This window comes from Notolabrus celidotus, chromosome 17, assembly GCF_009762535.1.
Source record: "Notolabrus celidotus isolate fNotCel1 chromosome 17, fNotCel1.pri, whole genome shotgun sequence".
In the NCBI taxonomy this organism is placed as follows: Eukaryota; Metazoa; Chordata; class Actinopteri; order Labriformes; family Labridae; genus Notolabrus; species Notolabrus celidotus.
Genome location: NC_048288.1, coordinates 3,869,796 through 3,896,667, shown reverse-complemented (window position 1 = coordinate 3,896,667; position 26,872 = coordinate 3,869,796). Strand labels below are relative to the sequence as shown.

At 40.2% G+C, this 26,872-nt stretch overlaps 1 protein-coding gene across 2 annotated transcripts in view; it reads right to left on the bottom strand.

Annotated features, from left to right (window-relative positions):
* ctnnd2a (catenin (cadherin-associated protein), delta 2a) overlaps window positions 1-26,872 on the bottom strand; it is a 518,337-nt gene that overhangs the window by 265,160 nt on the left and 226,305 nt on the right. For both annotated transcript variants that reach the window (XM_034706751.1, XM_034706750.1), the window contains exons 4-6: window positions 19,205-19,239; window positions 16,864-16,968; window positions 4,820-4,992 (exon numbers count right to left, since the gene is read on the bottom strand). In XM_034706751.1, the coding sequence (XP_034562642.1) occupies window positions 4,820-4,992; window positions 16,864-16,968; window positions 19,205-19,239 (313 nt within the window). The remainder of the gene's footprint in view (window positions 1-4,819; window positions 4,993-16,863; window positions 16,969-19,204; window positions 19,240-26,872) is intronic.

The window sequence follows — 26,872 nt, the reverse complement described above, 5'->3', positions numbered from 1 at the left end:
ATGCAGTATGTTCTTTACTCAGTATTATTCTTGGACTGTGTACCTGACTGCATGTCCCTGTGTGAATGTGGAAGTTTGGATAAAAAGGTAGAGTATAGCATCCAAGCTTGAGTTGCTATATCGGCCCCAAACTGAACACACAAGAGGGGAATCTCACAATCTGTGACCGTGACTATTAAATTAAAAATGAACATTTTCCTTATCATATTGTTGGGACACTGTGGAAGCTGCCTGGATTGATAATTGGATCTGATACTATGTTCATTTACTTTGCTTAAGTCACAATGGGCGGTTAGGATGGTTGGTGAACGTACGACGTACAGGACTGTCAGACCACCGTTTGGGGTTTGTGGCAAAGCTCAGGTGTGTTGTTATGTTTAGGCAACACAACCACTCGCGTTCAGCCAAAACTCATGGCTTTGGTAAGGTTTTACAACCCCAATTAAAAAAAAAGTTGGGACAGTGTGTAAAATGTTAATACAAAGATTTTTGATGGTTGTGAATCATTTAAAAACCCATTATTTAATTTAAAAAAACATCTCATGAACTATTTCTGCAAATTTTAATCAAGATGGACTGAGGGGAAGTGAAAAACAGTCCTGTGGTCAGAACAAATTAATCAAAATGTGACATTCTTTTTGGAAATCATAGACCACCCAGCTTTATATCAGCGTACAGTTCAAAAGCCAGCATCTGTGGTGGTATGGGGATGCATAAGCGCCCATAGCATGGACAGCTTACACATCTTTGAAGGCTCCATTAATGCTAATTGATAAATACAGGTTTTGGAGCTACATATGCTGCCATCCAGCCAATGCCTTTTTCAGGAAGATAATAAGAAATCACATTCGGCATGTATTACGGCAACATGACTCTGCAGCAGAAGAGTCAGTGTGCATAATAAAAATATTCAATTTCCCCTCCAGGATTAATAAAGCAAATGATGCTGTTGTTTTTCTTCTCCTTATTCTTGTTACCCGTCAAAAACACTTGGTGCATTATGCAATGAAAAACCCTGCATCAGGATCTGTTACCCTGTATCAGGCAGGAATGGGAGCGCAAGCTGGCAAAACTCCAGAAACTGGTCTCCTGGGTTCCTGAACTTATACAGGATGTTATTAAAAGGTGAGGTGATGCAGCATAAACATGACCCTGTCCAAACTTTTTAAAAACTTGTTGCTGGTATTAAACTTAAAACTTTTGGATGTTGTTGTAACACTGTTTTTAATTAATATGGGGTCTGTATAGTTTGCAGCCCATCCAAATCTGTTTTTTTAACATTTTATAAAGCATCCCAACTTTTGGGGGAATTTGGTGTTTTGATGCAAAGCCTTTGTTCTCTAGTCACAGCTGGAGTTTTTTCTATTATACATAACCAAAATAATTAAGCAATACTTTAGATGTCACATGCAAAGGTGTTAGCCTAGCGGTTCATGCATGTACCCAAATAACAGAGGCTATGGAACTCGATGCAGCAGTCGCTGGTTTGAATCCAAGCGGCAACCTCAGGTCTAAAAATATGAAGCCCATGCGGAAGTGTTATAAACTGCAATACATCGAGAATCCACTAGAGGCTGGCAGCAGAAACACCGGAAATCACATACACACCAATTCAAAAATAGATGATCTTTGCAGCAGAAATAAACATGTTTACAGCCTGGTTAAAAAAACGGCTTGGCTCTACGTTGCTAATCTCTCTATCAGCACATACTGTACGGGGGGTGAATTTTTTCTAACGTGACGGTTCAGAAGATATTGAGATTACAAGTTTTTCCCCAAATAAGGACATGACTGACTTGACTCCCGGACAGGAACACATAGCTGTTGGCTAGGAGGCTCAAACCCCGCCTCTTTACGTCACACTATGACTGGTTGAGTTCTGCATTTCCAATATGGCTGCCGCCGACAATGGGCTTCAAACAGCCCTCAGGACAGATGGGTGACGTCGCTGATACTACGTCCATTATTTATACAGTCTATGTTTGAATCCTGACCTGGAGCATTTGCTGCCTTCCCTCACTCTCTGCTCCCCATATCTCTTCAGCCAACATATCTGTGACTGATCAGGTACTTAAGTCATAACATTTCTGGATTATATTGACAGTAATCATACTTCAGTAGGCTTACGTATAATCCAAAATGTATCTGATGTTGTTACATTAGATATATATGAAAAGAACTTCTGAGAGACAGACTGTCAATGTGTCTGAAAGCAAAATGCTTATGTTATCTTATTGTGAGAGATAAGAGATAAAGATATAAGCTTTCTAAGTAATAGTTTAGATTCTGTGATTCCTCTGCAGTTTGATAAATTAACTGAACTGACTGTTCCAGGTGTTACTGAGCAGGTAACTGTCACCATAAAATACATGGTGTTATCCCATTCTAATGAATGAAATCCATGAATTATTACAGTACTGTAAATGTTTCCTACTCTTCCTTTCAGATGGAGCCACAGCTAAGCTTGATTTAAGGTCACAAGTTGCAAAGAGTCTTTGAGGTGTTAGTGGAAGGAATGTGTTTGCTTGAGTTAAGGACTCAGTATTTTTATGGATGGGAGTATAAACAGTGTCTGTGGCCCTCTATCCAGAACAGCGTGCACCATAAAAATCCCCAATACAAGTCCCCTGAGTTAGTTTAGTGGGTTACTGAGCCAAGTGAGAAATCGTACACTAATGAGATGCAGGACACAGTTATTAATGGATAAGATTACTTCATTGTGTTTAGCTCTGCAGATGTGCTACAGTGATGCAAAGTAAGAAGAGAATATAAAGAGCAAAGAGGATGAATTGAAAGATAAATGGATAGAGGGACGATGCACCAGGTAAATAAGTGATCAGTAGATAGATTCCTGGCTGGGTGTACTAATAGCTAGAAGTCAGCACACAGTGTGAAGAAAAGCACTTCCTCAGTCCCCTTCCATGTCATGTTGCAGTGCTGCTTCTTTCCTCCTCCAGAAAAAACACAGGGATGTTTGAGGTGCCATGTATCCATACATTATTAAAGCAGGGCCTCTCAGGGTTATAAATACCCAACAGAGGAGCAGCAACATGCTGGACCTTTCACTCTCTCACACTCTTCCTGAAACAGGCACTTGTGCAACTTAACAAATGCACTGGTGCACATAAAATGGTTTCAGGGGTGCATTCTAAACACCCCCATGTGTACACGCCTGTGAGCGCTCCAACAAGAAGAACCTGCATGTGCTGCACATGCATGCAAGCTGCACCTGCTCGCCTCTCCAGCAGCACTGGCTCGCGTAGAGCTATTCATGAGCAACAAGCCCTGCTGACAACACTGGCCCCATTACACTGACAAGCCAAAAACATCAGAGGAGGCTGCACACATAAACACAAGCACACACAAAGACACACACTCACAAACATACCCACACTCATGCTCACATAGACATGGATGGTGAGCAGAGAGGACAGGGAGAGAAGGAAGGGAGGAGGGAAAAGAGGGCAGGAAACATCATATACAGACAGAGTAAAACTCCCTTTGCCATTTCTCTCCGACCATTTATATGCCAACCTATCGCTTCTTCCATCTCTCCGTCCTTGCCCCCTGCATTTCTTATTTATTAAGTGAAGGAATGGGAGCTTTCTTTAATACCAGCTCTGAAATGAGTTTTGTTGAGACTATAGGAGGGAAATGAATGGATGTGTTTACAAAGACAGATCTCAGACCTCCTTCACCTTTCCTCTCTCTGAAGACACACCAGACAAACAAACACACACACCAAAGGAGAAAGCAGCACAGCACAAAATACCACTCATTCAAATCACAGATGGAAAGCGTACTAAAAACGTGGACAGGAACTTTTAAAGCTGCGGTACAGATAGTTTTGATCCTTGTAGACATTATCTCATTCATAATTATTGACCTAAAATATTTGCTTTTCTTTCTTTTCATTAGTATCTATCACAAATGGAACCTTTCCCCCAGACACCAGCGATATCTCTTAATGAAGCGGCGCAGCTGCTTGCTGATTTAGCAGATGTGTGGGTGTTTATTTGTGTGTGTGTGTGTGTGTGTGTGTGTAGGCTTGTGTGTATACAGTAAGTGCTTTACCATTGGAATTAAAGGATGTGAAAATTGGAAATAATTGGCTCCTGCTCACTGGAAAGTAATTCGGTGGATTTCTCTCTTCATCAGCGTACTGCTGGGATTAATATGTGAGTCTGTGTCTACCTTTATTTTTCAAGTCTTAAAATCAAGACACACTGAGATTTCTCTGTGTGTATTTAATCAGCTCCTTATTTTGGTCAATAAGCGTCAGATTAGCTCGTCAAACGCTGCCTCTCACATCCTCATGTCTGTAAAGAAACAGGATATCAGTCGGTGGGGTAAACCACGTCTAAGGCGCTATCTGACTTAATATTTACTTTTTTAATTGATGAACTGAAGTCATCTTTTCTCAGAGCAGGGTGAGAGTGACATGGAGAGATTTGATATTCACAATGCATCTAAAAAAGGGAGTAGGGGGAAAAGGAGGGCGATGCTCACGGAGTCTGTGACGGTGTAACGGAGGAGTAAGGAATCCACCAGAACATCTGAACACTACGCTCATCCTCTCAAGTCTGCATATCTCCACTCAGCATATCAGTAAGATGCACATGAACATATAAACTATGGAGAGCACTTTTCAGGTGAGTTACTTCACAGTCACTGACGTTGTAACATGTTTGGTCATCAACCTGCTGTAGCAGAAGTTTTCAAAGAACTCCTGAAGTGTTAAAATGTTGCCTTCTTGTCTTTATCCTCCTCGTCTACACTCGTATCCTAATCAGCATCTGTAAGCAGCAGTGTTTCCTACCTGGTTGTAGCTGTGCACCGCTCCTCCAACCTGCCCGCTGCGCTGAGGAGTTGCTGCGGAGATGCTGTCGCTAAGGGCGAGGGTCTGGTTGCTATGGTAGCTGGCAGAGTACTGGAGCGAAGCCTCAGGGGTGGAGTTGAGCTGCAAGGAACTCTGGGAAAGAAGAGCCGGTCCTACCGATAGAGAAGAGACAGGATTGGTGAGTGGTTAGGGTGGGAGGTGGGGGTTGAGTTAAGTTTGTGTGTGTGTTTGTTCGTATATGTATGTGTGTGTGTGTGCAGAGAAAGTGAGAGAGTGAGGAGTGAGAGAGAGAGATTAAGAGTGAGAAAGAGAGGGGGCATGAAGGGGAAAGATTGAGAGGCGAAGAGTGAAATGGGGAAGAGAAAGAGAGAGAAAGAGAGAGAGAGCAGCAATTTAGAGCAGATAGTGCAGCAGTGCAGCACTCCGTGAGTTGGAGATGGCATACATAATTTATTAGCAGAGGGAAAGAGAAACAGAGGAACAGAGAGAATGGGAGGAGGAGGAGGAGCAGGGAGATAGAGAGGATGGGAGGAGGAGGGCTGAGGAGAAGAAAGTTGTAATAGATGGAACACTTAATAACTGGATTTGTTTCCTCCCCAAAAATGCTCGTTTTTACCTCGTACTGTCGACTTAGAGGAGAACTTGACCCCCCTCCCTCCCTCCCTCCCCGTGTAAGAAGAACATCGTCTCTGAACGAGGATTACACTTTTATTTTGTTTCTGCTCCTCTTCACGAAGCTAAACAGGATATCAAAATCAGGCTTCTTGTGCACAAACAGCTGCAGTAAACCTGAGACACTATCCGTACACTTTAACGGCATAAACATGATGAAGATCTGAGGGCTGCACAGAGAGCAAACTCAAGACCGACCTGTTTTAATCACGCTTTCACTGAGTCTTATTCTTATAACAGTTTTATTTCGCCTTACTTTATTTATTTATTTACTCATTTATTTATTTATTTATCATCCATCCATCCATTATCTTGACCGCTTATCCCGTTAGGGGTCACGGGGGGCTGGAGCCTATCCCAGCTGGCTTCGGGCAGAAGGCAGGGTACACCCTGGACAGGTCGCCAACCTATCACAGGGCTAACACAGAGAGACAGACAACCATTCATGCACACACTCACACCTACGGGCAATTTAGAGTGATCAATCAACCTGAGCATGTTTTTGGACTGTGGGAGGAAGCCGGAGAACCCGGAGAGAACCCACGCATGCACGAGGAGAACATGCAAACTCCACACAGAAAGGCACCTGCCCGGCTGGGGATTCTATTTATTTATCATCTAGTTAAAATTGTATTCACTTTTCATTTTATTCATTTATGTATGTATGTATGTATGTATGTATGTATGTATGTATGTATGTATGTATGTATGTATTTATTTATGTATTTATTTATTTATTATCTAGTAAAAATTGTATTTACTTTTCATTTTACTTATTTATTTATGTATTTATTTACTTATTTATTTATTTATTTATTTATTTATTTATTTATTTATTTATGTATTTATGTATTTATGTATGTATGTATGTATGTATGTATGTATGTATGTATTTATTTATTTATGTATTTATTTATTATCTAGTTAAAATTGTATTTACTTTTCATTTTACTTATTTATTTATGTATTTATTTACTTATTTATTGATTTCTTCATTTATTTATTTATTTATTTATTTATTTATTATCTAGTTAAAATTTAAGTCACTTTTCTTTTCATTGTGTTTTATTCATTTATTTTAAGTATAGCTTTTTATTTTCTTGTAATGGTTTAATATCTTAGTGTTTAATTGTCTTAGAAATGTATTTTATTCTGGTGAGTTTGTTCAGCAACTTCTTTTTTGATTTTTGATTGATTGATTTATTTTATTTTCATTGTTTTTATTATTGTTGTTGCATATATTGTGTTCAAAACCTTAGGACTGTGGGTTGGGTTTGGAGTCGGGCTTGGTTGAGATTAGGATGGGTTTTTATTTTTATATATATCTTTCTTTTTTTTAAATGTATTCTACTTGAAGTTGTTTTTTATGTACAGCACTTTGTGTTACAATGACATCGTATGAAAAGCGCTTTATAAATAAAGTCTCATTGATTGATTGATTGAAAAACATACACCCTATAAAACACAGTCTCAATGACGTCACCTACTCTTTTCTATAAATGTGTTATCACGCTTACTGATAGCAGTCACCATCTTGGAAAAGCCTCTCCAACTAACTCCCAGCTAATCCAGAGAGAGGCGGGGAAAAAAGGTGGGCCTGTGGCTCGATTCAGCCCTGCCCCTAATTATGCCTCATAATGAATAACTCTTAGACTAAAACAATCAAAGCAGATAAGTTATATAAAAAATCAACCTTTGTTCACTTGTTTAACTCTGCTGTAAAATAAGCATTTCAATATGAGCTCTGATGGGATGCATTGGCTTTTAGAACCTGCCTCTAGTGGACACTCAAGAAAGTGCACTTCTGTATTGGCTTCATATTCTACCCAAGAACTTACAACTCGCCTACTAACCAATGCAGTGTTACATACTGGGGTTGGCAGTGTTTTTAAGGTCTGAAATTAACACTAAAATTAAAAAAACGCAATCTAGTTTGTACCTTGTGGTACACCGTAGTTTGGATGCCACAGAGTCTTCCTGCTTCCTGTTCCCAAACAACAAATACTCTGTCTGAAGCATTTCCCTTCTTTTCTCTTGAAACTCAGAGTTCTCTTTGAAGTGGATTTGTATATGTTTTCACAAATTGGTGGTGTTACAGTAGCGAACAGCCTTCCTAGACACGTCGCAGTTTGCTACATTTTCAGTGACAGCTGTAAAATAGTTCCACAAGATGCTCCTCTTACTTTCAGCCATCACGGCATGCAATGCATGTCTGATTGGCACCATTAGTCAGGGTGCGCGCTGTGGCGCTCTGCGTGATGCATGATGCGTTTGTTTGTTGTTTGAGCACACAGGACGGCAGCAGTGGAGAAGCAAAGAGTGCATGCACTAAGTGTGTTCAAGAGAACAGAACATTGTTTGCACTGACAGCTCTACTCTTTGATGAAATATATAAAACCTAGAAGAGAGAAACTGAAACTGGTATGCATCCTATTGACCCTAGAATCGATCTTCAAAAACGAGGTGTAGTATCTGTAGTATTAATATTTTGGGATTGATCCGCCCACCCTTAGCTGTAACAGGTGAGGAAAAAAATGAATGAATTGAGAAAGGGGGGGTCCTCTCTTATTACAGTACTGACAGGGACACAAAGTGCATCAGTGGTGGTCTCTACCGGTTTTGATGTAAAATACGAAGTCCGCCCAGTCCGAGACTGAGACAAGACTGAGTAAAAATGCTTTTGATTCCGAGACGAGTCCGAGACCTTAAAAAAGGGGTCCCGAGACAAAGACCGGTCTTGAGTCCTACAACACTATTCCCACCACCTGAGGTATGCAGTCACTGCAGCAGCATGAAATGATAATCTCTCCTCTCTGATCCCCATGCTTCACCCAGACACTGGTATTGATCCTATAGTACATTATAAAGCAGATTCTTTCAGATGACCTGTCTTCTACACAGTGACTGCTGCAATAAGGGAACCGTTACAAACCACTCAATCCTCCATAGATTATCTGTATCTGTTGTATCTGTACATATATGTGTGTTTGATTTCTATGGGAGAGCAGTTAGGTCTGTGACCTGTTCACTCAGCTACGTATGAATATTTCATTAAGTTGCTATTCTTGCTCTCGCTCTATTTCAAATATAAAACCAGTGTAGTTACAGCTGCATGCTGACAACTAAAACTAGGATGTCTCTCTGTTCTTCTCCACACTCTTCCAATTTTAAAATGCTAAATATCATGAATTTATAAGTCTACAATAACTGTCTTCCCAAGAGCACACTGCACTGTCACTTTATTTTTCACCCCCAAAATAACAAAGATCCCTTATTATTCCTCTCCCAATTCTGCTGCGCTGACTTCCCCATCTCTCTCTCTCTCTCTCTCTCTCTCTTCCTCTTCCTCTCTCTCTGTCTCTCCGTCCTCCCCCAGAATCCTCGTCTCCCTGTGAGTCTGTGCGCTGTGAACCAGGATCAACTCCTCTGCTTCTTGCCTTCACAAAAGACTTGTCTTTTCTCATCTCGATTCATCCCTTACTTTTTATGAATTATTAAACAGCACTTTGTGTTACGCAGACTGAGTGGGAGCTCCCAAACTCATCATCACTCAGCCTCAGCGTTTGGAGCGTTGTGTGTTGTGTGACAAAAACTGCATATGTTTGTTTCAGTGTTTAAACATGTCACAATAAGAGCGTTCCAGATGTAATGATTCATTGATGGTGGAAAGTAGGTTAGCTGAAGGAAATATATACTATGTGTTTTACACAATGCATGCATGCCAGGCAGTGTGTGAGTATATGTAAGAGCTTAATGTTGGTGTGTCTGATTGTGTGTGAACGTATGAGTAATAGGGTCAAATGAAGAATGCTGTAACGGCTTGTTGTCTTTAATGAGTCTTTTATCGTCTCCATTGTCACATAGAATTGTGAATATTTCAGCACTTCAGATTGAAATGAAATGTTTACACACACACCACATACACACACACGGTTTACATACCCGACCTAAAGCAGCACAGTGACGGCTTTTAGAAGCAAACTTCACCACGACTCTTTAAGAGTCAGTTTGTGTCTCTCTGAATGCTTATTCATTTGCAGAGGCTTTTGTGCGCCTCTGTTGTGACACCTTACCAGCCACAGTATCAGCTAAAAGCAAAAAGCCTCCCTGTTTTGTGCCACCTGTCACTGAAGACAGCGACATGTCACCATTCAATGTATTTACCGCTAAGCTAGTTGCTGCACTACCATTCAGAGGGAAATACACAAACACACACAAACAGAGAAAACTATGTGGAACTTATCTGCACTCACACATTGTGTCGCTTTTGGTAGAAGCCCATTTACAGAACCGAAAAAAAAAACCAGCAGTGTGGAGCAGCCACAATGAGAATGCTAACAATGAGAGAGGCATCTTTTTGGACTCAGATAAAGAAGGAGTGACGGGGAATAAGACCCCTCCTTCAGAAAAGATAAGAATCAAATCATCTTAGACGCTCCTCCATCTTTGTGCATGTCCTCAAACATACAACACATTTTCTCTAACAGGAGAACAGAACACTTAAAGGTACACATTTGGATGATGGGAGGTTGTTTGAGTATTATTTTAATATTTAAAAATATAATAATTCATGTTGCTATTATTTCATGCTGAAAATAAATGTTTTCAACTGTTTTCCCAGCTTCTGTCATTATTATTATTATTATTATTATTATTATTATTATTATTATTATTATTATTAGGGCCCGAGCACCGCTGGTGGCGAAGGCCCTATATAAAAAAATTCAGTAGCGCCCCCTAGAGGTAAAAGTAACATGCTACGAATAGAGTTTTTTTGAGCTACATGCATGAAAAGTCCTACACATATTCATGGCATCAGGACGCACAAAAAAGCCTCTTGCACCCATATTTGAAACTCAACAGGAAGAGCGCCACCTAGCTTTGAACATGAAAAATGGGGCCAAAATGGGTCCGTGCAAGGAAGCATACTTTTGCGAATTTCTCCTAGAGCATTTCTCCGATTCAGTCCAAACTAGGCACATTCTATAGGAAACCCATTGACGATTAATACAAAGTAAAGGCATTCCGTTCAGACGAAAGATGTGGGCGCGGCAGACTTTGGGGCGGGGCGTAAAAAAAAAAAACCGCCGGAAAATGGATTTTTGTGACTTTAAAATGCACGTAATTTCACCTCATCCAACACACTCATCAGTCCTGGGGAAAATTTTATGGGTTTCGCAAGAAAAGTCGAAAAAATTTGCTCACTAGCGCCCCCTACAGTTTTCAAAAACCCCTCCCCATAGGGGTTATTTTGAGCTACATGCTTGAAAAATGTTACCCATAGTCATGGCATCAGGACGCACAAAAAAACCTCTTGCACCCATATCCCAAACTCAACAGGATGAGCGCCACCTAGCTTTGAACATGAAAAACGGGGCCAAAATAAGGGTGCATACTTTCGCTATTAACTTCTAGAGCTTTTCTCCGATTCAGTCCAAACCAAGGGCAACCTATAGAAGACACCTTGACGAGAAAAAACAAATTTTGATCAGACAAAAAATGTGGGCGTGGCAGGCGTTGAGGCGGTGCATCAAACGCACATACAGCTTTGAATGTGAAGAATGACGCCCAAATAAGGGTGCATACTTTTGAGAGCTCCTCCTAGAGTTTTTCTCCGATTCAGTCCAAACAAGGCACATTCTATAGCCGACATATTGACGATTAAATTATTGTTAAAGGAATTCTGTTCAGACTAAAATTGTGGGCGTGGCACACTGTCAAGTTTTGAGGTTTTCTTGGCAATCTGCCAAAAACTTGGAACATTTGCACCACCTGAGGCAGTATATACTCTCAGATCTTGCTTTCGCATCATGTGATGGCAAATATCAGGCGGCGGTTTACATGTGTCGGCGGCTCGCGTAGGAGGCGGCCGCGGGTGTGCGAGGGCCGTTCATCTCCGCTTGCGGCTTTAATTATTATTATTATTATTATTATTATTATTATTATTATTATTATTATTATTATTATTATTATTATTATTATAACAAAATGTATTTCTCCTATTTATTTAATCATCTATTTAGTTATTATATTTATCTGATCCTTTTCACTTTAACAGATTTTTAATGTTGATTTCTAGCCTTACTCATTAATTAATTTTATTGTATTGATTTTTTTTATTTTCAAGTTTTTTTATGATTATTTTATTATTTCACCCATTTCTGTGTCTCTGTTCTTTAGTGAAGCACTTTGGGCTGCATGCTTGTATGTGTGAAAGGTGCATTATAAATAAAGTTGACTTGATTTGAGTTAATTATTGGTTGACTGATATCGTTTTTTCAATGATCAATGCAGAAACCAATAATGAGATAATAGGTCGACTCATTGCCGATAAAAAATGCTGATAATATTGTTGTTGTTTTGCATTTAATAAAAAACAACAATTTAATAATAACATCCACATACATTACAATCTACTATATAGATAGTTATCTTACCCAGCAACATGTTTTAGGTTGATTTTCAATTATTTATGCAATAGTAAAATACACTTTCTATGCCATAGATTTCGGTAATGACTTATATTTAGGTTAAGATCATAGACTGTAAAAAATATGGACGTAGTATCCGTGACGTCACCCATCTGTTCCTGAAGAGCTGTTTTGAGAAAAATCGGCTGCGGCAGCCATATTGCTTCTGTCGAGCCAGTGTGACGTAAAGAGGCGGGCTTTGAGCCTCCTAGACCAACAGCTGCAGTGTTCCCACAGGCAGCTGAGCCTCTCATTGGAAGACTGGTAATCTCAATATCTTCGAAATTGCCGAATTAGAGAAAAATTCACCCCCCTCACAGTGAGAGGACGTCGAGAAATTAGCTATTCAGACTACACTCATCTTTTGTACCAGGCTGTAAACATGTTTATTAATGCTGCAAAGATCATCTTTTCCCCATTCATGTGTATGTGACTTCCGGTACTTCCGGAGCCAGCCTCAAGTGGATCCTTGATGAACTGCAGCTTTTAACACTTCAGCATTGACACATATTTTTAGACCGGAGGTTGCCGCTTGGTTAAGATAAGTCAGACGTTATTATTAAAAAAGAAAAATTGTTACAGCAGTTTTCAGCAAGAGACAGGAAAGTACGACCATATATTAAAAAGTTAAAATTAAAATTATAATTAAAGGTAAAAATTGTAAAAAAAACAACAATAATAATAAGAATAAGAATAAGAATAAATATAATACAAAATAGTAAATATAATACAAAATAACAATATATATACATTATATACTTTGAACACTTTCTACTTGTGCATACTATTTATTTGTGTAATTTTAATTTATGTTGGAAGCAACTTTAAATCGCATTACTCAATATATCATAACTGATTTTATGTTAAACAGCAGCCAGAAACTTTTTAGATTTGAGATGCTGTCGTCGTAGGATGAAAAAACATTGTCATTTGGAGAGATTTGATGGTCACTGAGGAAATGTGTGACAGAATACAGAATAGTGACATGGACATAAGGGAAGGGCTAATAAAGCTTGACAGTAGCCACACTGATGAGGCTGCCTGCAGTGTCTGCAGACATGAATCGGTCTATCTCTGGTTGTAATGCAGTATAAATGCCAAACAGTGTCTGTAGCACATCTAGAAGCAGTTTAACTGCCATCACATGATAAAAGAAGACTAAAGTGCCAGTTTCTTGTAAAACGGGTCAGGCTCTGTGAGATTAAAAATTGCAGAAACCTCTAAAGTTGTCCAAGAGTTCTATGTAGAACTTCTTTGAAAAGATGAACAAAATGTAAACTTTGGCGGGTAAAACTAGCATATCCTACAACAACTTTGAACAGCTGTGAGTCTCTCTCTCCTGATGTCTGTTTGTACACTATCAGGGTCTGTAACACTTGTGGTATAATGATCAAATTTATCACTGACCTTCTCTTCCTTTTCTGTGCACAATGGATGCAGGTGAAGTTGAGCCAGAGTATCTCACTGTGCTTCTGTTTGTGCACTATTCATATTAATCGTGGAATAGATTCCAGTGATTATCTAATAGTATCTTTGAAATGCCCATCAAAACCAGCTTCTTCAGCGCTATCCTGTCCAGCTGTTTTACCTTATTGGTACAGAAGTCATTAACTGTATTCACTGTGAGAGAAGATGTATGTGCTAGACTGTTAATAGAAAAAGCGAAAGCTAAAACATACGGTCCAGCATGTGAGTAAACTTTTCATCTTGACATACGCTGAGCAACAAGAACAATTCAGGTTCTTAAAATGAGATCCATTACAGCAATATGAACAAAAAGGTCAGCAGACGATAACTGAAATAGGAATGCAGTGATCCAAAACCAATGACCTGAAGAAAATGCCAAGCACTTTTAGCTCGACGCTCTTCCCATGACAATTTTTCAATCTGTGTGTGTTTGTTTCTCAGAGTATCAGACCTGCAGGAGAGAAAGGCTTCACATGGAACGTTCGTGCGTGAGTGTGTGTCAGTGTGAGTGTGTCTGCCCAGCTGTTATCTCTTTGTTCCCACATCTAAAGAGTGACGATGTTTGTATCAGCTCATTGAAGAACACATCTATGAGTCAGTCGTATTTATAAAGCCACAAAGCCAATCTTTCAGCGCCACACTCAGCTGTAATCTTACCCAACAACAAAAAGGATTCTCTTCATTTCTGTTTCTAATTTGCCTCCTTTATCAAACTATACTGTTAACCATATAGTGTATTTACACTAACCCTGGTTTTAATCAGGAACAAAACCCTCCCACGACTCTGCAGGTAGAATTAATATCGGAAGAAGAACTCAATATCAGCAGAGGGAATTGCTGCACTAGATAACTAATGGCTCGAGGGACTAATAAGAATGTATTTTCTCCTTCAATTTCAGGAAAACAAAAATAATTACCCAAAAGCACACAACCATAATCCTGCTGTATTAAAGCAACCACAGGTTGAGGTTTTAATAAGATTGCCTGGATATTCTTTCCCCCTCAGTCACTCCTTTCTGAAACACAAACGGGTTTATTTACTCAGCTGAGGAGCCTGATGGAGTTAAGCAGACCTTGATTTAAACCAGTCATGTGTTGACAAAGTATTAAAGAACGGCTCATTTCCGGTCCAGAAATGAAATCCTTTAAGAACAGAAGTGAATAAATTTAGAAATTACAAAGATAGAAAATGAAAAATGCTTTTTACCTTCATGCTCTCAGGCTTTCTATTTATTTTTGGGGGGAGCGATGGGGGTTTGTTTTAGTTTCAGCCAGATCCACTGACTGCTGTCTATTCCATTTTGAATAACTCATAGTTAATCTTTAAAACGTTTCCTTACAAAGTTCCTCCTCTACTTTGATAACCCAGTAAAAAACGCTGCAGAAGCTTCATTCATAAACAAGCTGTCCATCATGACGTTACACCCCCTCGTTTTATAATAAAAAACCTGATTTAAGCTTCAGTAAATCTGCAGGATAAGAACTACGTGTCAAGACAGAGAGCCTTTTAGTCTGACTCATGTCTTGAGCTTTCGTAATGGAGGCAGCTGCCTTTATAACCTATACTGCAGACAGCCTCCAGGGGGAGCTCTAAATATTATGGCATCACTTCTGGGCCGTGTTCATATTGACAGCTATTTTAGATTTAGGCTGTTTCCGAAATGGCCTGCTACATACTACTTACTAATGTAGTAGGCAGTAGGTATTGCCTACTACATACTGCGTTTGAATTTAGTATGTAGTATGACTGTTCTGTCCGATCTGTCATGCAGCATGCTGAGCCAGACGTCGCTGGATTTCCGGTTTCGGAAAGCGGAAGTAAACAACGGCGAAGCCGATAAATAAAATGCTTATTTAGCATCCATTTATGATTTAAGAAAGTTAGGAAGTGGTTTATATGTAATTTGATAACTTTCACAGCACCCAAAAATGGATTCCCCCCGTCAAAAAATAAGGAAAAAGAAAAAGCAGAACGAGCGCTATGCATTGTGGGAAACAGTACGTGAGGCAGACTGGTCCGATGCATGCTGAGATATTTTCCCGAATCAGTAAACATCCGGGGAGTTTTGGCTTACTGCAGATTTTGCTCTTGTTCACATACTACTTACTACATACTGAATTTTGGACATATCAGTACGTACTGCTAGTATAGTAGGCGGTTTCGGAAACAGCCTTAGTCTTAGTCTTTAGATGAAAATGTCTGTTAGTTTTAGTCTAGTTTTAGTCGACGGAAACTCAAAACATTTTAGTCTTTGATTTTTGCCGAAACATCTTCACTCTTCAAATACTTAATGTAGTCAATCTTGTAACAGTTTTGTGTAATATCTTAAGGTAAATAATTCAGCCTGTCCCTACAAAAAAACACCACTGTGACTGTATTTTGATTCTCTTGATTCACAAAAAATATAATATAAGGGCTGTATTGCAAATTTACTACGGTCCCTGAATGCACCTGCAGTGACAGGAACACAGGACAGACAGTCGGTTCACAGCACTCTGAAATGCATCTGCATCTTTCAACAAGGAGTTGATCAAAACTTACTAAAGGTGTCTGATGTATCACCAAACTGGATTAAATCAAGCTGTAGACGGTAATAGCAGCAAAAACGTCCAACATCAAATATTAAACAGACGTCCCCTTCGTCACTAACGCACACTGGGGGTAAAAATCATCAATGAAGATGAGTCAGATGCATGGAGGTGAGGAGAGCTGGTTCATAAAGCTCACCTGCTGCAGGTAGAGACCAAGCTAACACTGCTAACCCTCAGATAATAACTCAGCCTGTCACAGGAAGTCATCACTTTTATTTTAAAGATTAGACGCACAGCGGGGGAAACATGGATTCTTAATGTCCGGCGGCTGGCCACTAATGTTTTCGTCTCGTCATTGTATCGTCAACAAAATCAAAACATGTGTTCATCAGAGTTTTATTATCAGTGATGCACTTTAGCTCGTCATAGTCTCGTTTTCGTCATGAAGAAATGAGTCGTGGAAGAACATTTATCGTCATAATTTTGTTAAAGAAATTAACACTGCTTCTGGGGAGCTGTTTGGCCATTGATTTTTTTTTTTAAGTTATATTTTTGGGGCATTTGCCTTTAATGGACAGGACAGCTGAAGAGAGACAGGAAATGTGGAGAGCAGAGAGAGAGGGATGACATGCAGCAAATGGTCGAGGCTGGAATCTCTGCAACCTCTGAAACGAGGAACTATAGCCTCTCTATGTGGGGCTCTCAGACCACTAGGCCACCAGCGCCCCATGGACCCAAGTTTTAAAAAACAGTTCAAGGTCAGATCAACAACATCAAATTGAATACATTACTGCTCAATTGAAATCAAATAGAGACTTTCTATTATTAGGTTGTATCTCCCTTAACATCCCAACACCAGATGATGCTAAAAAGCACACTTACGTTCCCCACTGTCAAGTATTCCTGATTCCTGGAGAGAGCGAATGCACGAATCCACCAACTCCAACCCTGTGGTCAGTTCATCCTCAATGTCCTTTTGTCCATCCGCTGTGAAGGAGAACAGAGTGTGAGAGACGTAGAAGGACCAAATAAAAGAATCAACCTATAAAAACTATCTAAAAAAGAGAGAGAACATTCAGAGAGGAAAGGAGCCACAGCGATCTATCATGCTAATTTTACCGTCCTTGAAAGCCGACAGATTACGACCTGGTTATGACCTGTGGGGCGTTTTGATGTTATAATATAATAATGGACTGTACCCTTTAGAGCTTTCAGACTGGAAATAAAGTGAAGGTAATTTAATGTTGCTTGCATACAATTACAATAGGTGGTTTTGTAAATGTGCATTCAGCAATGAGTGAAACAAGGCAAATAGTGAATGTTTGTGCCCTGACCGTCAAACAGCCCAGGGCCTTCGTTCTGTTTGAGCGTGTGTCTCAGCCCCTGTGTTTGTGTCTCTGCATCTGTGTGTGTTTGCAATCATCTTGTAATCCATCAGGTGTGTGTCGGTGGGTAGGTGTGTGCTTCTCCCCATATATTACCGGGCTGGTTTAAATTCAAAATGTTCCTTGACACACAATTTTCTGAGAATGTCAATCAGACATAAGGCGGAGCAGGCCTTGTTGGTGTCGGGGCAATAAATCTCATCTTTCAACTTGAGATATGTGGCGAATGTTACACCCTGAAGTTTGTGTCAGTGTGAGGGAGATTAGAATGTAAAAAAAATAAAACAAGACTTTTGACTTAAAGCCTCTGGAAACGTAAATGGAATATTTAAAATTCATACATCAAAATGTATTGAATGAAAATAAACATCCACAACTCTGAAAAAACTCTGTACAAAAACAGCTTCTTTTACAGGTCAGAGCATTTCCCAGGACTGTGTGGGCGTGGCCTAACTCTTTGATTGACAGGTCAAGAGAGAGTTCAAAGCCTGCATGTTTGAGCCGTCTGACTCTGAATCTAAAGACATCAAAACTCAAGAACCTGAAAATGATTCATTTACAATGGTCTCTGGGTGCTGAGTCACAAAATACTTCAGAATCAGGACTTCTATCATTTATTAGTTTTATCACTCCGTAGTCTCCGGGGCATCAGGACCATGTAAGGCCCGGAGCAGAGGAGGCTGAAGTGTATTATGTGCACGCAGAGGAGCTCATCTCCGGGTGTCTGACGGATCTGTTTGTCTAAACTCTGAGCTGTTTGGGGAAAGTTAGTGAACAGGTCCTGGGGAAAGTTAGTGAACCGGTTCTGGGGATAGTTAGTGAACCGGTCCTGGGGATAGTTAGTGAACCGGTCCTGGGGAAAGTTAGTGAACCGGTCCTGGGGATAGTTAGTGAACCGGTCCTGAGGACAGTTAGTGAACCGGTCCTGAGGACAGTTAGTGAACCGGTCTTGGGGAAATTTAGTGAACCAGTCATAAGGACAGTTAGTGAAGTGGTCCTGGGGACAGTTAGTGAACCGGTCTTGGGGAAATTTAGTGAACCAGTCATGAGGACAGTTAGTAAACCTGTCCTGGGGAAAGTTAGTGGACTGGTCCTGAGGGAAAGTTAGTGGACTGGTCCTGGGGAAAGTTAGTGGACTGGTCCTGAGGGAAAGTTAGTGGACTGGTCCTGGGGAAAGTTAGTGAACCAGTGCCGGGGAAAGTTAGTGGACCAGTCCTTGGGAAATGAGCTGAGTGCGGGACTGCTTTAGCCACTCGGCTGCGGCTCAAGTCAACTGTGTCCCAAAATTTCCTCCAAATCCACTGCAGTTAGAAAATAGAAGAATGACAACAAGCTGTCATCTTCAGCGGTGGATGTGCAGACAGGGACACACGAGCACAGCGATGCAAAGAGCAGAGAGACAGCTATACAGACAGATTACAGGCAGGACGTGATTAGCAAACATGCTAACAGCTAAGATAACACTGAGGGGAGCTGGCTGAGACGTCAGGAGACGGTCTGAGCAGGAGCGGAGTAGTTTTGTTGAACATGTGTGCACGTGACTCAGTGTTTCATTTCTGATTGGTTGGATATTTATTAAGTAATAAATATCAGGTTAAACCAGCCCCCTTAAAACCCAGTGTGAAAACATATTAAATGTAATTGAACTTATTTGAAAAAAGTGGATCGAAGTAGAGTTCTAATATTTTTACATAGTTTTTTGTATTTACATATGGTCTGAAATATCATAGGTGTATGTTTTTGTTGATATGGGTTACCAGAGGCTTTAAAGGGAGAGCACTTTTCTGCATGCATGAATGAGCTGTGCGTATGTGTGTACAAATACTCATGAAATTTACCTTGAGCGTTCCAGCGAAACTGCTCATCTGTCGAACTGCAAAAGAAGGACTCAGTCAATATAACAGGAGTAATAACCACAGCACAACAACCATGAAGACATACAAGAATAGTTTCACAATGCATTTTGAACTTAATGTGTCATTTTGCTAAACTTCAGGGGAAAAAACAAACATCATAATTGGAGGAAGTGAAGAAAACTCACTCCTAAATGTCACTTCAGTCGTTAGTCAGCCTCGAAAGAACATTTTAAAATAATAACATTTCACAAAGTGAGGCCTTAAAGTAAGCTCTTCAGCAGCAGTATTTTAGACACCTTCACAACTAGACATTGACAAGCACACAATCACACATTCAAACACACGAGTATACACAAACAAGTCTTCTTCTCCCCTCTCCTGATGACTGTGGATTGATCGGTGATTGATGGAGGGGTTGCACTGAGGGGAAAAAGACAAAGACAAGAAGGAAACAGACGAGAAGACACAGAAAGTAAGAGACGGGTATCGAGCCGCCTGCTGTGTGATCAATGCAGACACAGACAGACTAACTGATACATATAGACTCTTTCATCCCACTTCATCTACACCATTACACGGGCTGTCTGAGCTGCTTGTGTCTGTCCCATTAGGAGTCTTTGGCATTGTGCATACTCAAATGTCTGATTGCATGGTGTCAGTCAGTAAGAGTGCGTGTCTGTGCACTTGGAGCTTCTTGAGGGCGCAGGTGTGTGAGGTGAATACATGTAGAAACTGTCATTCAGATATTTTATAAATATTTTGAATGGAGAGGTTGGAGAGGTGTATACTTGTGGAAATAGAGCCAGGTGAGGGAAGAGGTTGACTTAATTTAATCATAATCAAAAAAAGCAAAGAAGAAGAGATGTGAAAAGTCTGTTGTTCTCAAGTTAAGTTTATATACTTTAGAACTTGAACCACCTAATACTTTTGTTTTGCCCGGTGTGTTCCCGACATCAGTCACTGTGTTTGCTGCAGTCCTTGCAGCGGACAGCAGGTTGCACAGTGTGACGACCGTAGCAGAGGCCACAGTGGTCATGTAGTGAATGGATGGATGCTTCAGTAACGCTGTTATGAACCGCTGACATCTCACTCCTGGAATACATTTGTTTTTGTAACACCACAACCCAGAGTCGAACCAAAACAAAACAAGAACCTGCAGCAGTAATCCTGTTAACAGCAGCTGAAAGCAGTGAGAAGGAAAACATACTCTCCATGAATGTTTCAACGATACACAGGAGGAACATCTGGAGGAGCAGTATCCTGAAAGTGTGAGGCAGAATAGAACTGCAGATGTTTGCCCTGTGTGTCCTCTGCTGAGTGTTGTATCACTGACACAAAATCATCTTAACAACTTACACCAATCATGGTTAGAGATGTTGACTTAATAAAGAAGTAGGACAGCAGCTTCCTTCTCTGTGATCAAATGGACTACATCCAGGACTGAATCAAAAGTTTTGTGCATCTAATATTTGGTAATGTCTCTGCATGATCTGTTCCTGCTCTCTCCTCAGTTATGCAGCTCTTCTTTTATTTCTAAAAGCTGAAAGTAAAAGTGTAGTGAAAAAAAAAGTTGTGATAAACTAGTGCATTCCTAAAAAGGAGACAGACGCAGACAGTCATGTTGTTTACAGAGAAATACAAGTAGATTTTAAATCCTCAAATCTCATGAATGATGAATTACCAAGCTGGCCGCCCCTTTTTTTTTAAACTGTATCGTCTTTTAAGACTGATGATGACAAACTCTTTTATGTGAGCTGCATTTATTGATTAGCCTTCTGACATGTTTTAATTCAGACCTTTTCAGAACCATGATGGTGTTTCTACAAGGAACTTTGGATTGCCTTGATTTTGGCGCCCCCTGTGGACAAATCAGTAACTTATCTCTTTGCCAATCTGGACCTGAACTGATTGGTAAATCACATTAACTGTCCTACCAGGATTACTTAAGAAGACTTTAAGGGTTCAAAGCATCTTAAGTCATAGTATGACACACCTAGAGTGATATGACAGAAGCAGCCAAAATGACAAAGATGCCGAGCTCTGACCGACAGGTTGTTAGTGGATACTTAAACAACAACTCTCGACTTTGAAGTATTGGATTTTAAAGAAGTGGGGCTATATTTTGTGTTTGTCTTGAAAGATAAAGACTAAAACATTATACCATTTGTTTGCCGGTTGTCTACTTTAACTCTCCCTGTCCCATTAAAGTTACTAACCATAGACCTTTCTGGAGTCCCTGAGCTCCCTTGTCTCGTAGGTTCCTCTGCTGTGGTGGATGTGCCAGACTCCAGCTGCTACAACTACTACTATCCATCTCACCACTATCATCTCTCTCTCTCTCTTCCTCTCCCTCTATCCCTCTCTCCAACACGGTCTCAGCAGATGTGTGTCTAACATGAGTCTGGTCCTGCTGGAGGTTTCTGCCTGTTAAAGGAAGTTTGTCCTTGCCACTGTAACTTGCTAAATGCTGCAAAGTGCTCTGCTCATGGTGGATTAAGATGAGATCAGACTGAGTCCTGTCTGTAAGATGGGACTGGATCTTATCCTGTCTTGATGTTGGGTCTTTGTTAATAATAGAACATAGAGGACGGTCTAGCTAGGTCCTCACAATGGGCTAGTTTGTGCCTCAAACATGGACAGATTATGTAACTGTTAACTCTTGATTTCCTTTGAAATGGAAACCAAATACATGTTTCTGAGGAAGTTCTCATACAGAAGGTAATGGATTTTTGAAACCCAGTCCTGGTGATGAATTTCTAATGATTGCATCAAAGAGGAAATCAAATCTGTCTGATAAAACATTCACATTTACAAAGACATCCAGAGAGGAGGAAGATAACCACTGTCCTGTTGTATTTGCCTAAAGGAAATACAACAGGACAGCATTGTGTCACTGTGTTACTCTATGAGAGAGGGAGAAAGAGTACCAGAGAAACTTCACCAGAGTCTCTATTAGACAGGCGAGGGAGAGACGTAGAAAGCAGAGAGTTATTCCACAACACTGCACTCTACTCTGCAGTGCCACAACACCAGGGAGGCAGAGCATGTCTTTTAACAGTGAGCCTGTATTAAACAGGAATTTTAAATTCACTACTCCACTCTCAAAGCATCGCTTAGATCGACACACAGCGTCCTCTACTGTTCCTTTATAATTCCACATGTTCCTTTATAATTCCACATGTATGCAAACCATAAAACTCTACTCAGATTTTAAAACTGTGCAGACTGGAGTGTAAATGTGGCTTCCTCCTGCAGAGGTGATGTCTCAAGGCAGAGTGGAAATTAAAGTTAAGTTTAACTCATTTATTGAACAGTTACTTAAAAAGAAACCTTCAAACTTTCTGGCAATTTGACTTTCAAACATCCTACTACAAAACTTGTACAGTCGTGTTATTATCACCTCAGAAATATTTCTAAAATTCAGTCCATTTGAACTTTTAAAGACACAGAGATGATTTTACATGCTTTAATCTCATCCCGCCTGGACTACTCTAACAGTCTTTTTAGCAGCCTGCACAAAAAATCCCTTGATTGTCTCCAGACTGTACAGAACTCAGCTGCCAGGGTTTCAACCAGAACCAAAAAATATGACTATATCTCTCCAGTTTTAACTTCCTTGCATTGGCTCACTGTATGTTTTTTTTTTGTTTTTGTTCTTTTATTTAAGTTTTTATTCAGTACAATTTTAAACATGTTATGCAGCTAGCCAAAGTAACAAAGCATTTTTTCAGAAAGAAAAGAGGTATATAAAACAGGTATAAGACATTTGTCTTAACATTCTTATAAAGTTAGAATTTTGGGCCTTTTTGCCTTTATGATAGTACAGCTGAAGAGAGACAGGAAATGTGGGGAGTAGAGAGTGGGGGAGGACAAGCAGGAAATGGTCGACCGGTCGGGAATTGAATCAGCGACCCCTGCGACGAAGACTGTAGCCTCTGTATGTGGGGCGCTTAGACCACTAGGCCACCAGTGCCTCCTTAACATTCTTATAAAATGAGGTGATAATTGTAGTCAGAGAAATAAATATTTTGTAAAAGAAAATTAAAAGCTTAGCAACGCCTTTGTGAATAAAGCTAGTTTGCTAGGATTGGTAAACAAATAGGGTCGTTGTGGTATATATCTATATACATTTATATACCCTTACAAGAAAACATTTAGAAGCATATATTTGTACACGTACATATCCATGTACCCATTCATGGTGACGATAAATCAGTGAAGGAATGTAAATAAGCTTAAAGTAAATAAACTCTAACATAAACCCGTATCCAGGCTTGCAGATTTAAATGGGCTCCCTGTAAGTTTTAGGATGATTTTAAGATTTTACTGATTACTTTTAAAGCTCTACGTGGACTTACGAGTTACATAGCAGATCTTTTAGTACCCTACGCTTGTGTTGGGATCCTCATGTGGAGGTTTATTGTGCATTCCAAATACAAAAAATGAAACTAAAGGGGACAGAGCGTTCCCAGTGAGGGGTCCGACACTCTGGAACCATCCGTGTGAGGAGATCAGGGGCCTCATGTACAAAGACTTGCGTTGATTTCCTACTGAAACATGGCGTGTGCTCAAATCCAGCAAACATCGTACGCACAAAAATATCCAGATATATGCATCTGTGCGCGAGGATCAACAGGTGTAGAAACGTGCATATGCCAGCCATGAAGTTGGTGCTATGCACCGCACATTTTACCGTGAAAAAGAGCGTACGCCATGTTTTGATGTGTACGCATCCTTTGTACAAGAGGCCCCATCAGACGGCTGCAGCTCATCCAGAATGCTGCTGCTCGAGTCCTAACAAGGACCAACAAAGTGGACCACATCACTCCAGTTCTTAGATCTCTACACTGGCTTCCTGTCTGTCAGAGAGTAGACTTTAAAATCCTGCTGATGGTTTATAAAGCACTGAATGGTTTAGGCCCAAAATACATTGTTGATCTGCTACTACTTTATGAACCACCTCGACCTCTGAGGTCATCAGGTACTGGTCTGCTTTCAGTTCCTAGAGTCAGAACGAAACATGGTGAAGCAGCGTTTAGTCATTATGCACCACATATCTGGAACACACTCCCTGAAAGCTGCAGGTCTGCTCCAACTCTCACCTCTTTTAAATCAAAGACTGAGACCTTTTTATTTGACACTGCCTTCCTGTCTTTGCTCATTTAACTCACTTTAAATTAAAATTTGAATGTAATTTTTAATATATTTCTAATTTTCCTTTTCTTTTCTATGTTTTATTATATTTGTCATTTTAAATGTGTTCTTTTATGCCTGTCTGAATGTTTCCAATGCTTTTAATGTTTTAATGTAAAGCACATTGAGTTGCCCTCGTGTATGAAATTCACTATACAAATAAAGCTGCCATGCCTTGCCTTGCCTTGCCCTGGTCTGCTGAGTCAGTGAACTCTTTTAAATCTCTTCTGAAAACACACTTTTATCGCAGAACCTTTCCTGGTTTTATCTGAATTTAATTTAATTTTGTTTTATTCTATTTTAACCATTTTAAGAAATATATTCAAAAATAATTGTATTCCTTTAGAGTTATTTTGTAGAATCTTATGTCTTTTAAAATATGTTTTATTTCTTTATCTTGACTTGTGTGATTTTATGAACTGCCTCTTTTATTTTGCTGCCCATGTGAAGCACTTTGTAACTTGGTTTTTGCAAAGTGCTCTAAAAATAAACTTATTATTATTATTTTGATCTTGTTGTGACAGAATATTTTGTAAATTTGCTCCACATCCAGGGGAGATTAATTCATGTTTGTACATGACACATGCTGCAGTTGCACTTATGCTGCTCCTCGTAGTATTATCTCAAACTGAGGAGGATTAACTCCACGTGTGCCTGAAAGTGACAGCTTTGAACCACTAATCAGAAGCAGGTAAACACTTTAATGTGTTAAAGATAGTACGTGGCTATCCAGACAGGAATCCCAGCAGCAGTAGAAGCAGCAGCATCCTTCATGAGTCATTAGCCCTCAGCTTGGAGAGCATTACTCTGAAAGAGTTACAAACTGCCACACACGGTTCAGCTCAAATCCTCCAGCTGCCTCCCTTCACAGATAGTAAGCACTTAAGAACACTTGCCTGTCCTGATAAGGCTGTCAGTGTGAAGATGTGTGTGTGTGTGTAAGCACGCGAGCACACATCCACAGTTTGTGCTCATATGACACAAGTATAGTACACACAAGCACCATTTCTACAATACAGGCAATCAGCTGGAAACCTTGTACAGTGACAGGTTGTATGGCCTTTGGTTACTAATCCTCACGCACACACACACACACACACACACACACACACACACACACACACACGAACATTGATTCATTATTCACAGAGTAAAAGAGAAGCCTGTTAACCACACGGCCCTCTCCAGTGTGTAATGATGATAGTATGATAGTGCTGGGCGATATTGAAAATTATGTTATCACAAAAAAACATCCCATATCAGTCGATATCAATTATTATCACGATAAATACCAAATCATTATTTCATTTAAATTTAAAGGCACATTTTGTGTCCGTTTCAGCTGTGTTTACATTCCGCCCCGAAGGTCTTTAAGCCCTGCCTACCTCTCACCCTGTGACATGATTGGCTGTTCAATGCTGTCATCTTTTTTTGTCTAATGTTGGGTGGCAACTAGCGTTTAAGGCTCATTAGCATGTTTAACATGTTTATTTATATCAAATTTTATTGAACATTTGTTATACTTATAGGGCGGCACGGTGGTGCAGTGGTTAGCGCTGTTGCCTCACAGCTAGAAGGTTCCTGGTTCAAATCCCTGGTCGGTCAGGTGCCTTTCGGTGTGGAGTTTGCATGTTCTCCCCGTGCATGCGTGGGTTCTCTCCGGGTTACTCCGGCTTCCTCCCACAGTCCGAAAACATGCTCACCAGGTTGCTTGATAACTCTAAATTGCCCGTAGGTGTGAGTGTGTGTGTGAATGTTTGTCTGTCTCTCTGTGTTAGCCCTGTGATATAGGTTGGTGACCTGTCCAGTGTGTACCCTGCCTTCCGCCCAAAGCCAGCTGGGATAGGCTCCAGCCCCCCGTGACCCCTAACGGGATAAGCGGTCAAGATGATGGATGGATGGATGGATGTTATATTTATATTGAGGAAATTATATCAACATAATTATCCTTATCGAATTGTTGCCCAGCCCTAACTGATGCTTCATACTGACGTGTCACTAAAGACACTCCCTCCTCCACGGAGACTGGTTACTTTCACAGGCTTAGTTCATATTCATGTCATTGTGGAAGATGGTGAGTCAATCAGTTTCAATAAACCTGTTATGTGTTTGGGAGAAGGTATGATGTGCAAGACAGGACTCTGATCCTCATTATTCTGAAGGGACAATAAGCCTAAAACAGATAAAGACTACAAAACCCAGAGGTGAGGAGGAGAGGAGGGAAAGCTATCGCCTGAATGAGAACTTTTAGATCCATATTTCTAAACTCTGGGTCCAAGTGGTTCTAAAATCTTAGGTTGTAGTGGCTGTCAGTGTGAGTGTCAAGGATGAGCAGGGTGGAGAAGTTGAGTAAGTACTGAATGAACGCTACAAGATCTCCATGAGGACTTTTCACTCTGCAGAGGTGATGATTATGCCCCTTCTTTAAATGAATTCTCTGAGATGAACAAGCAGGAT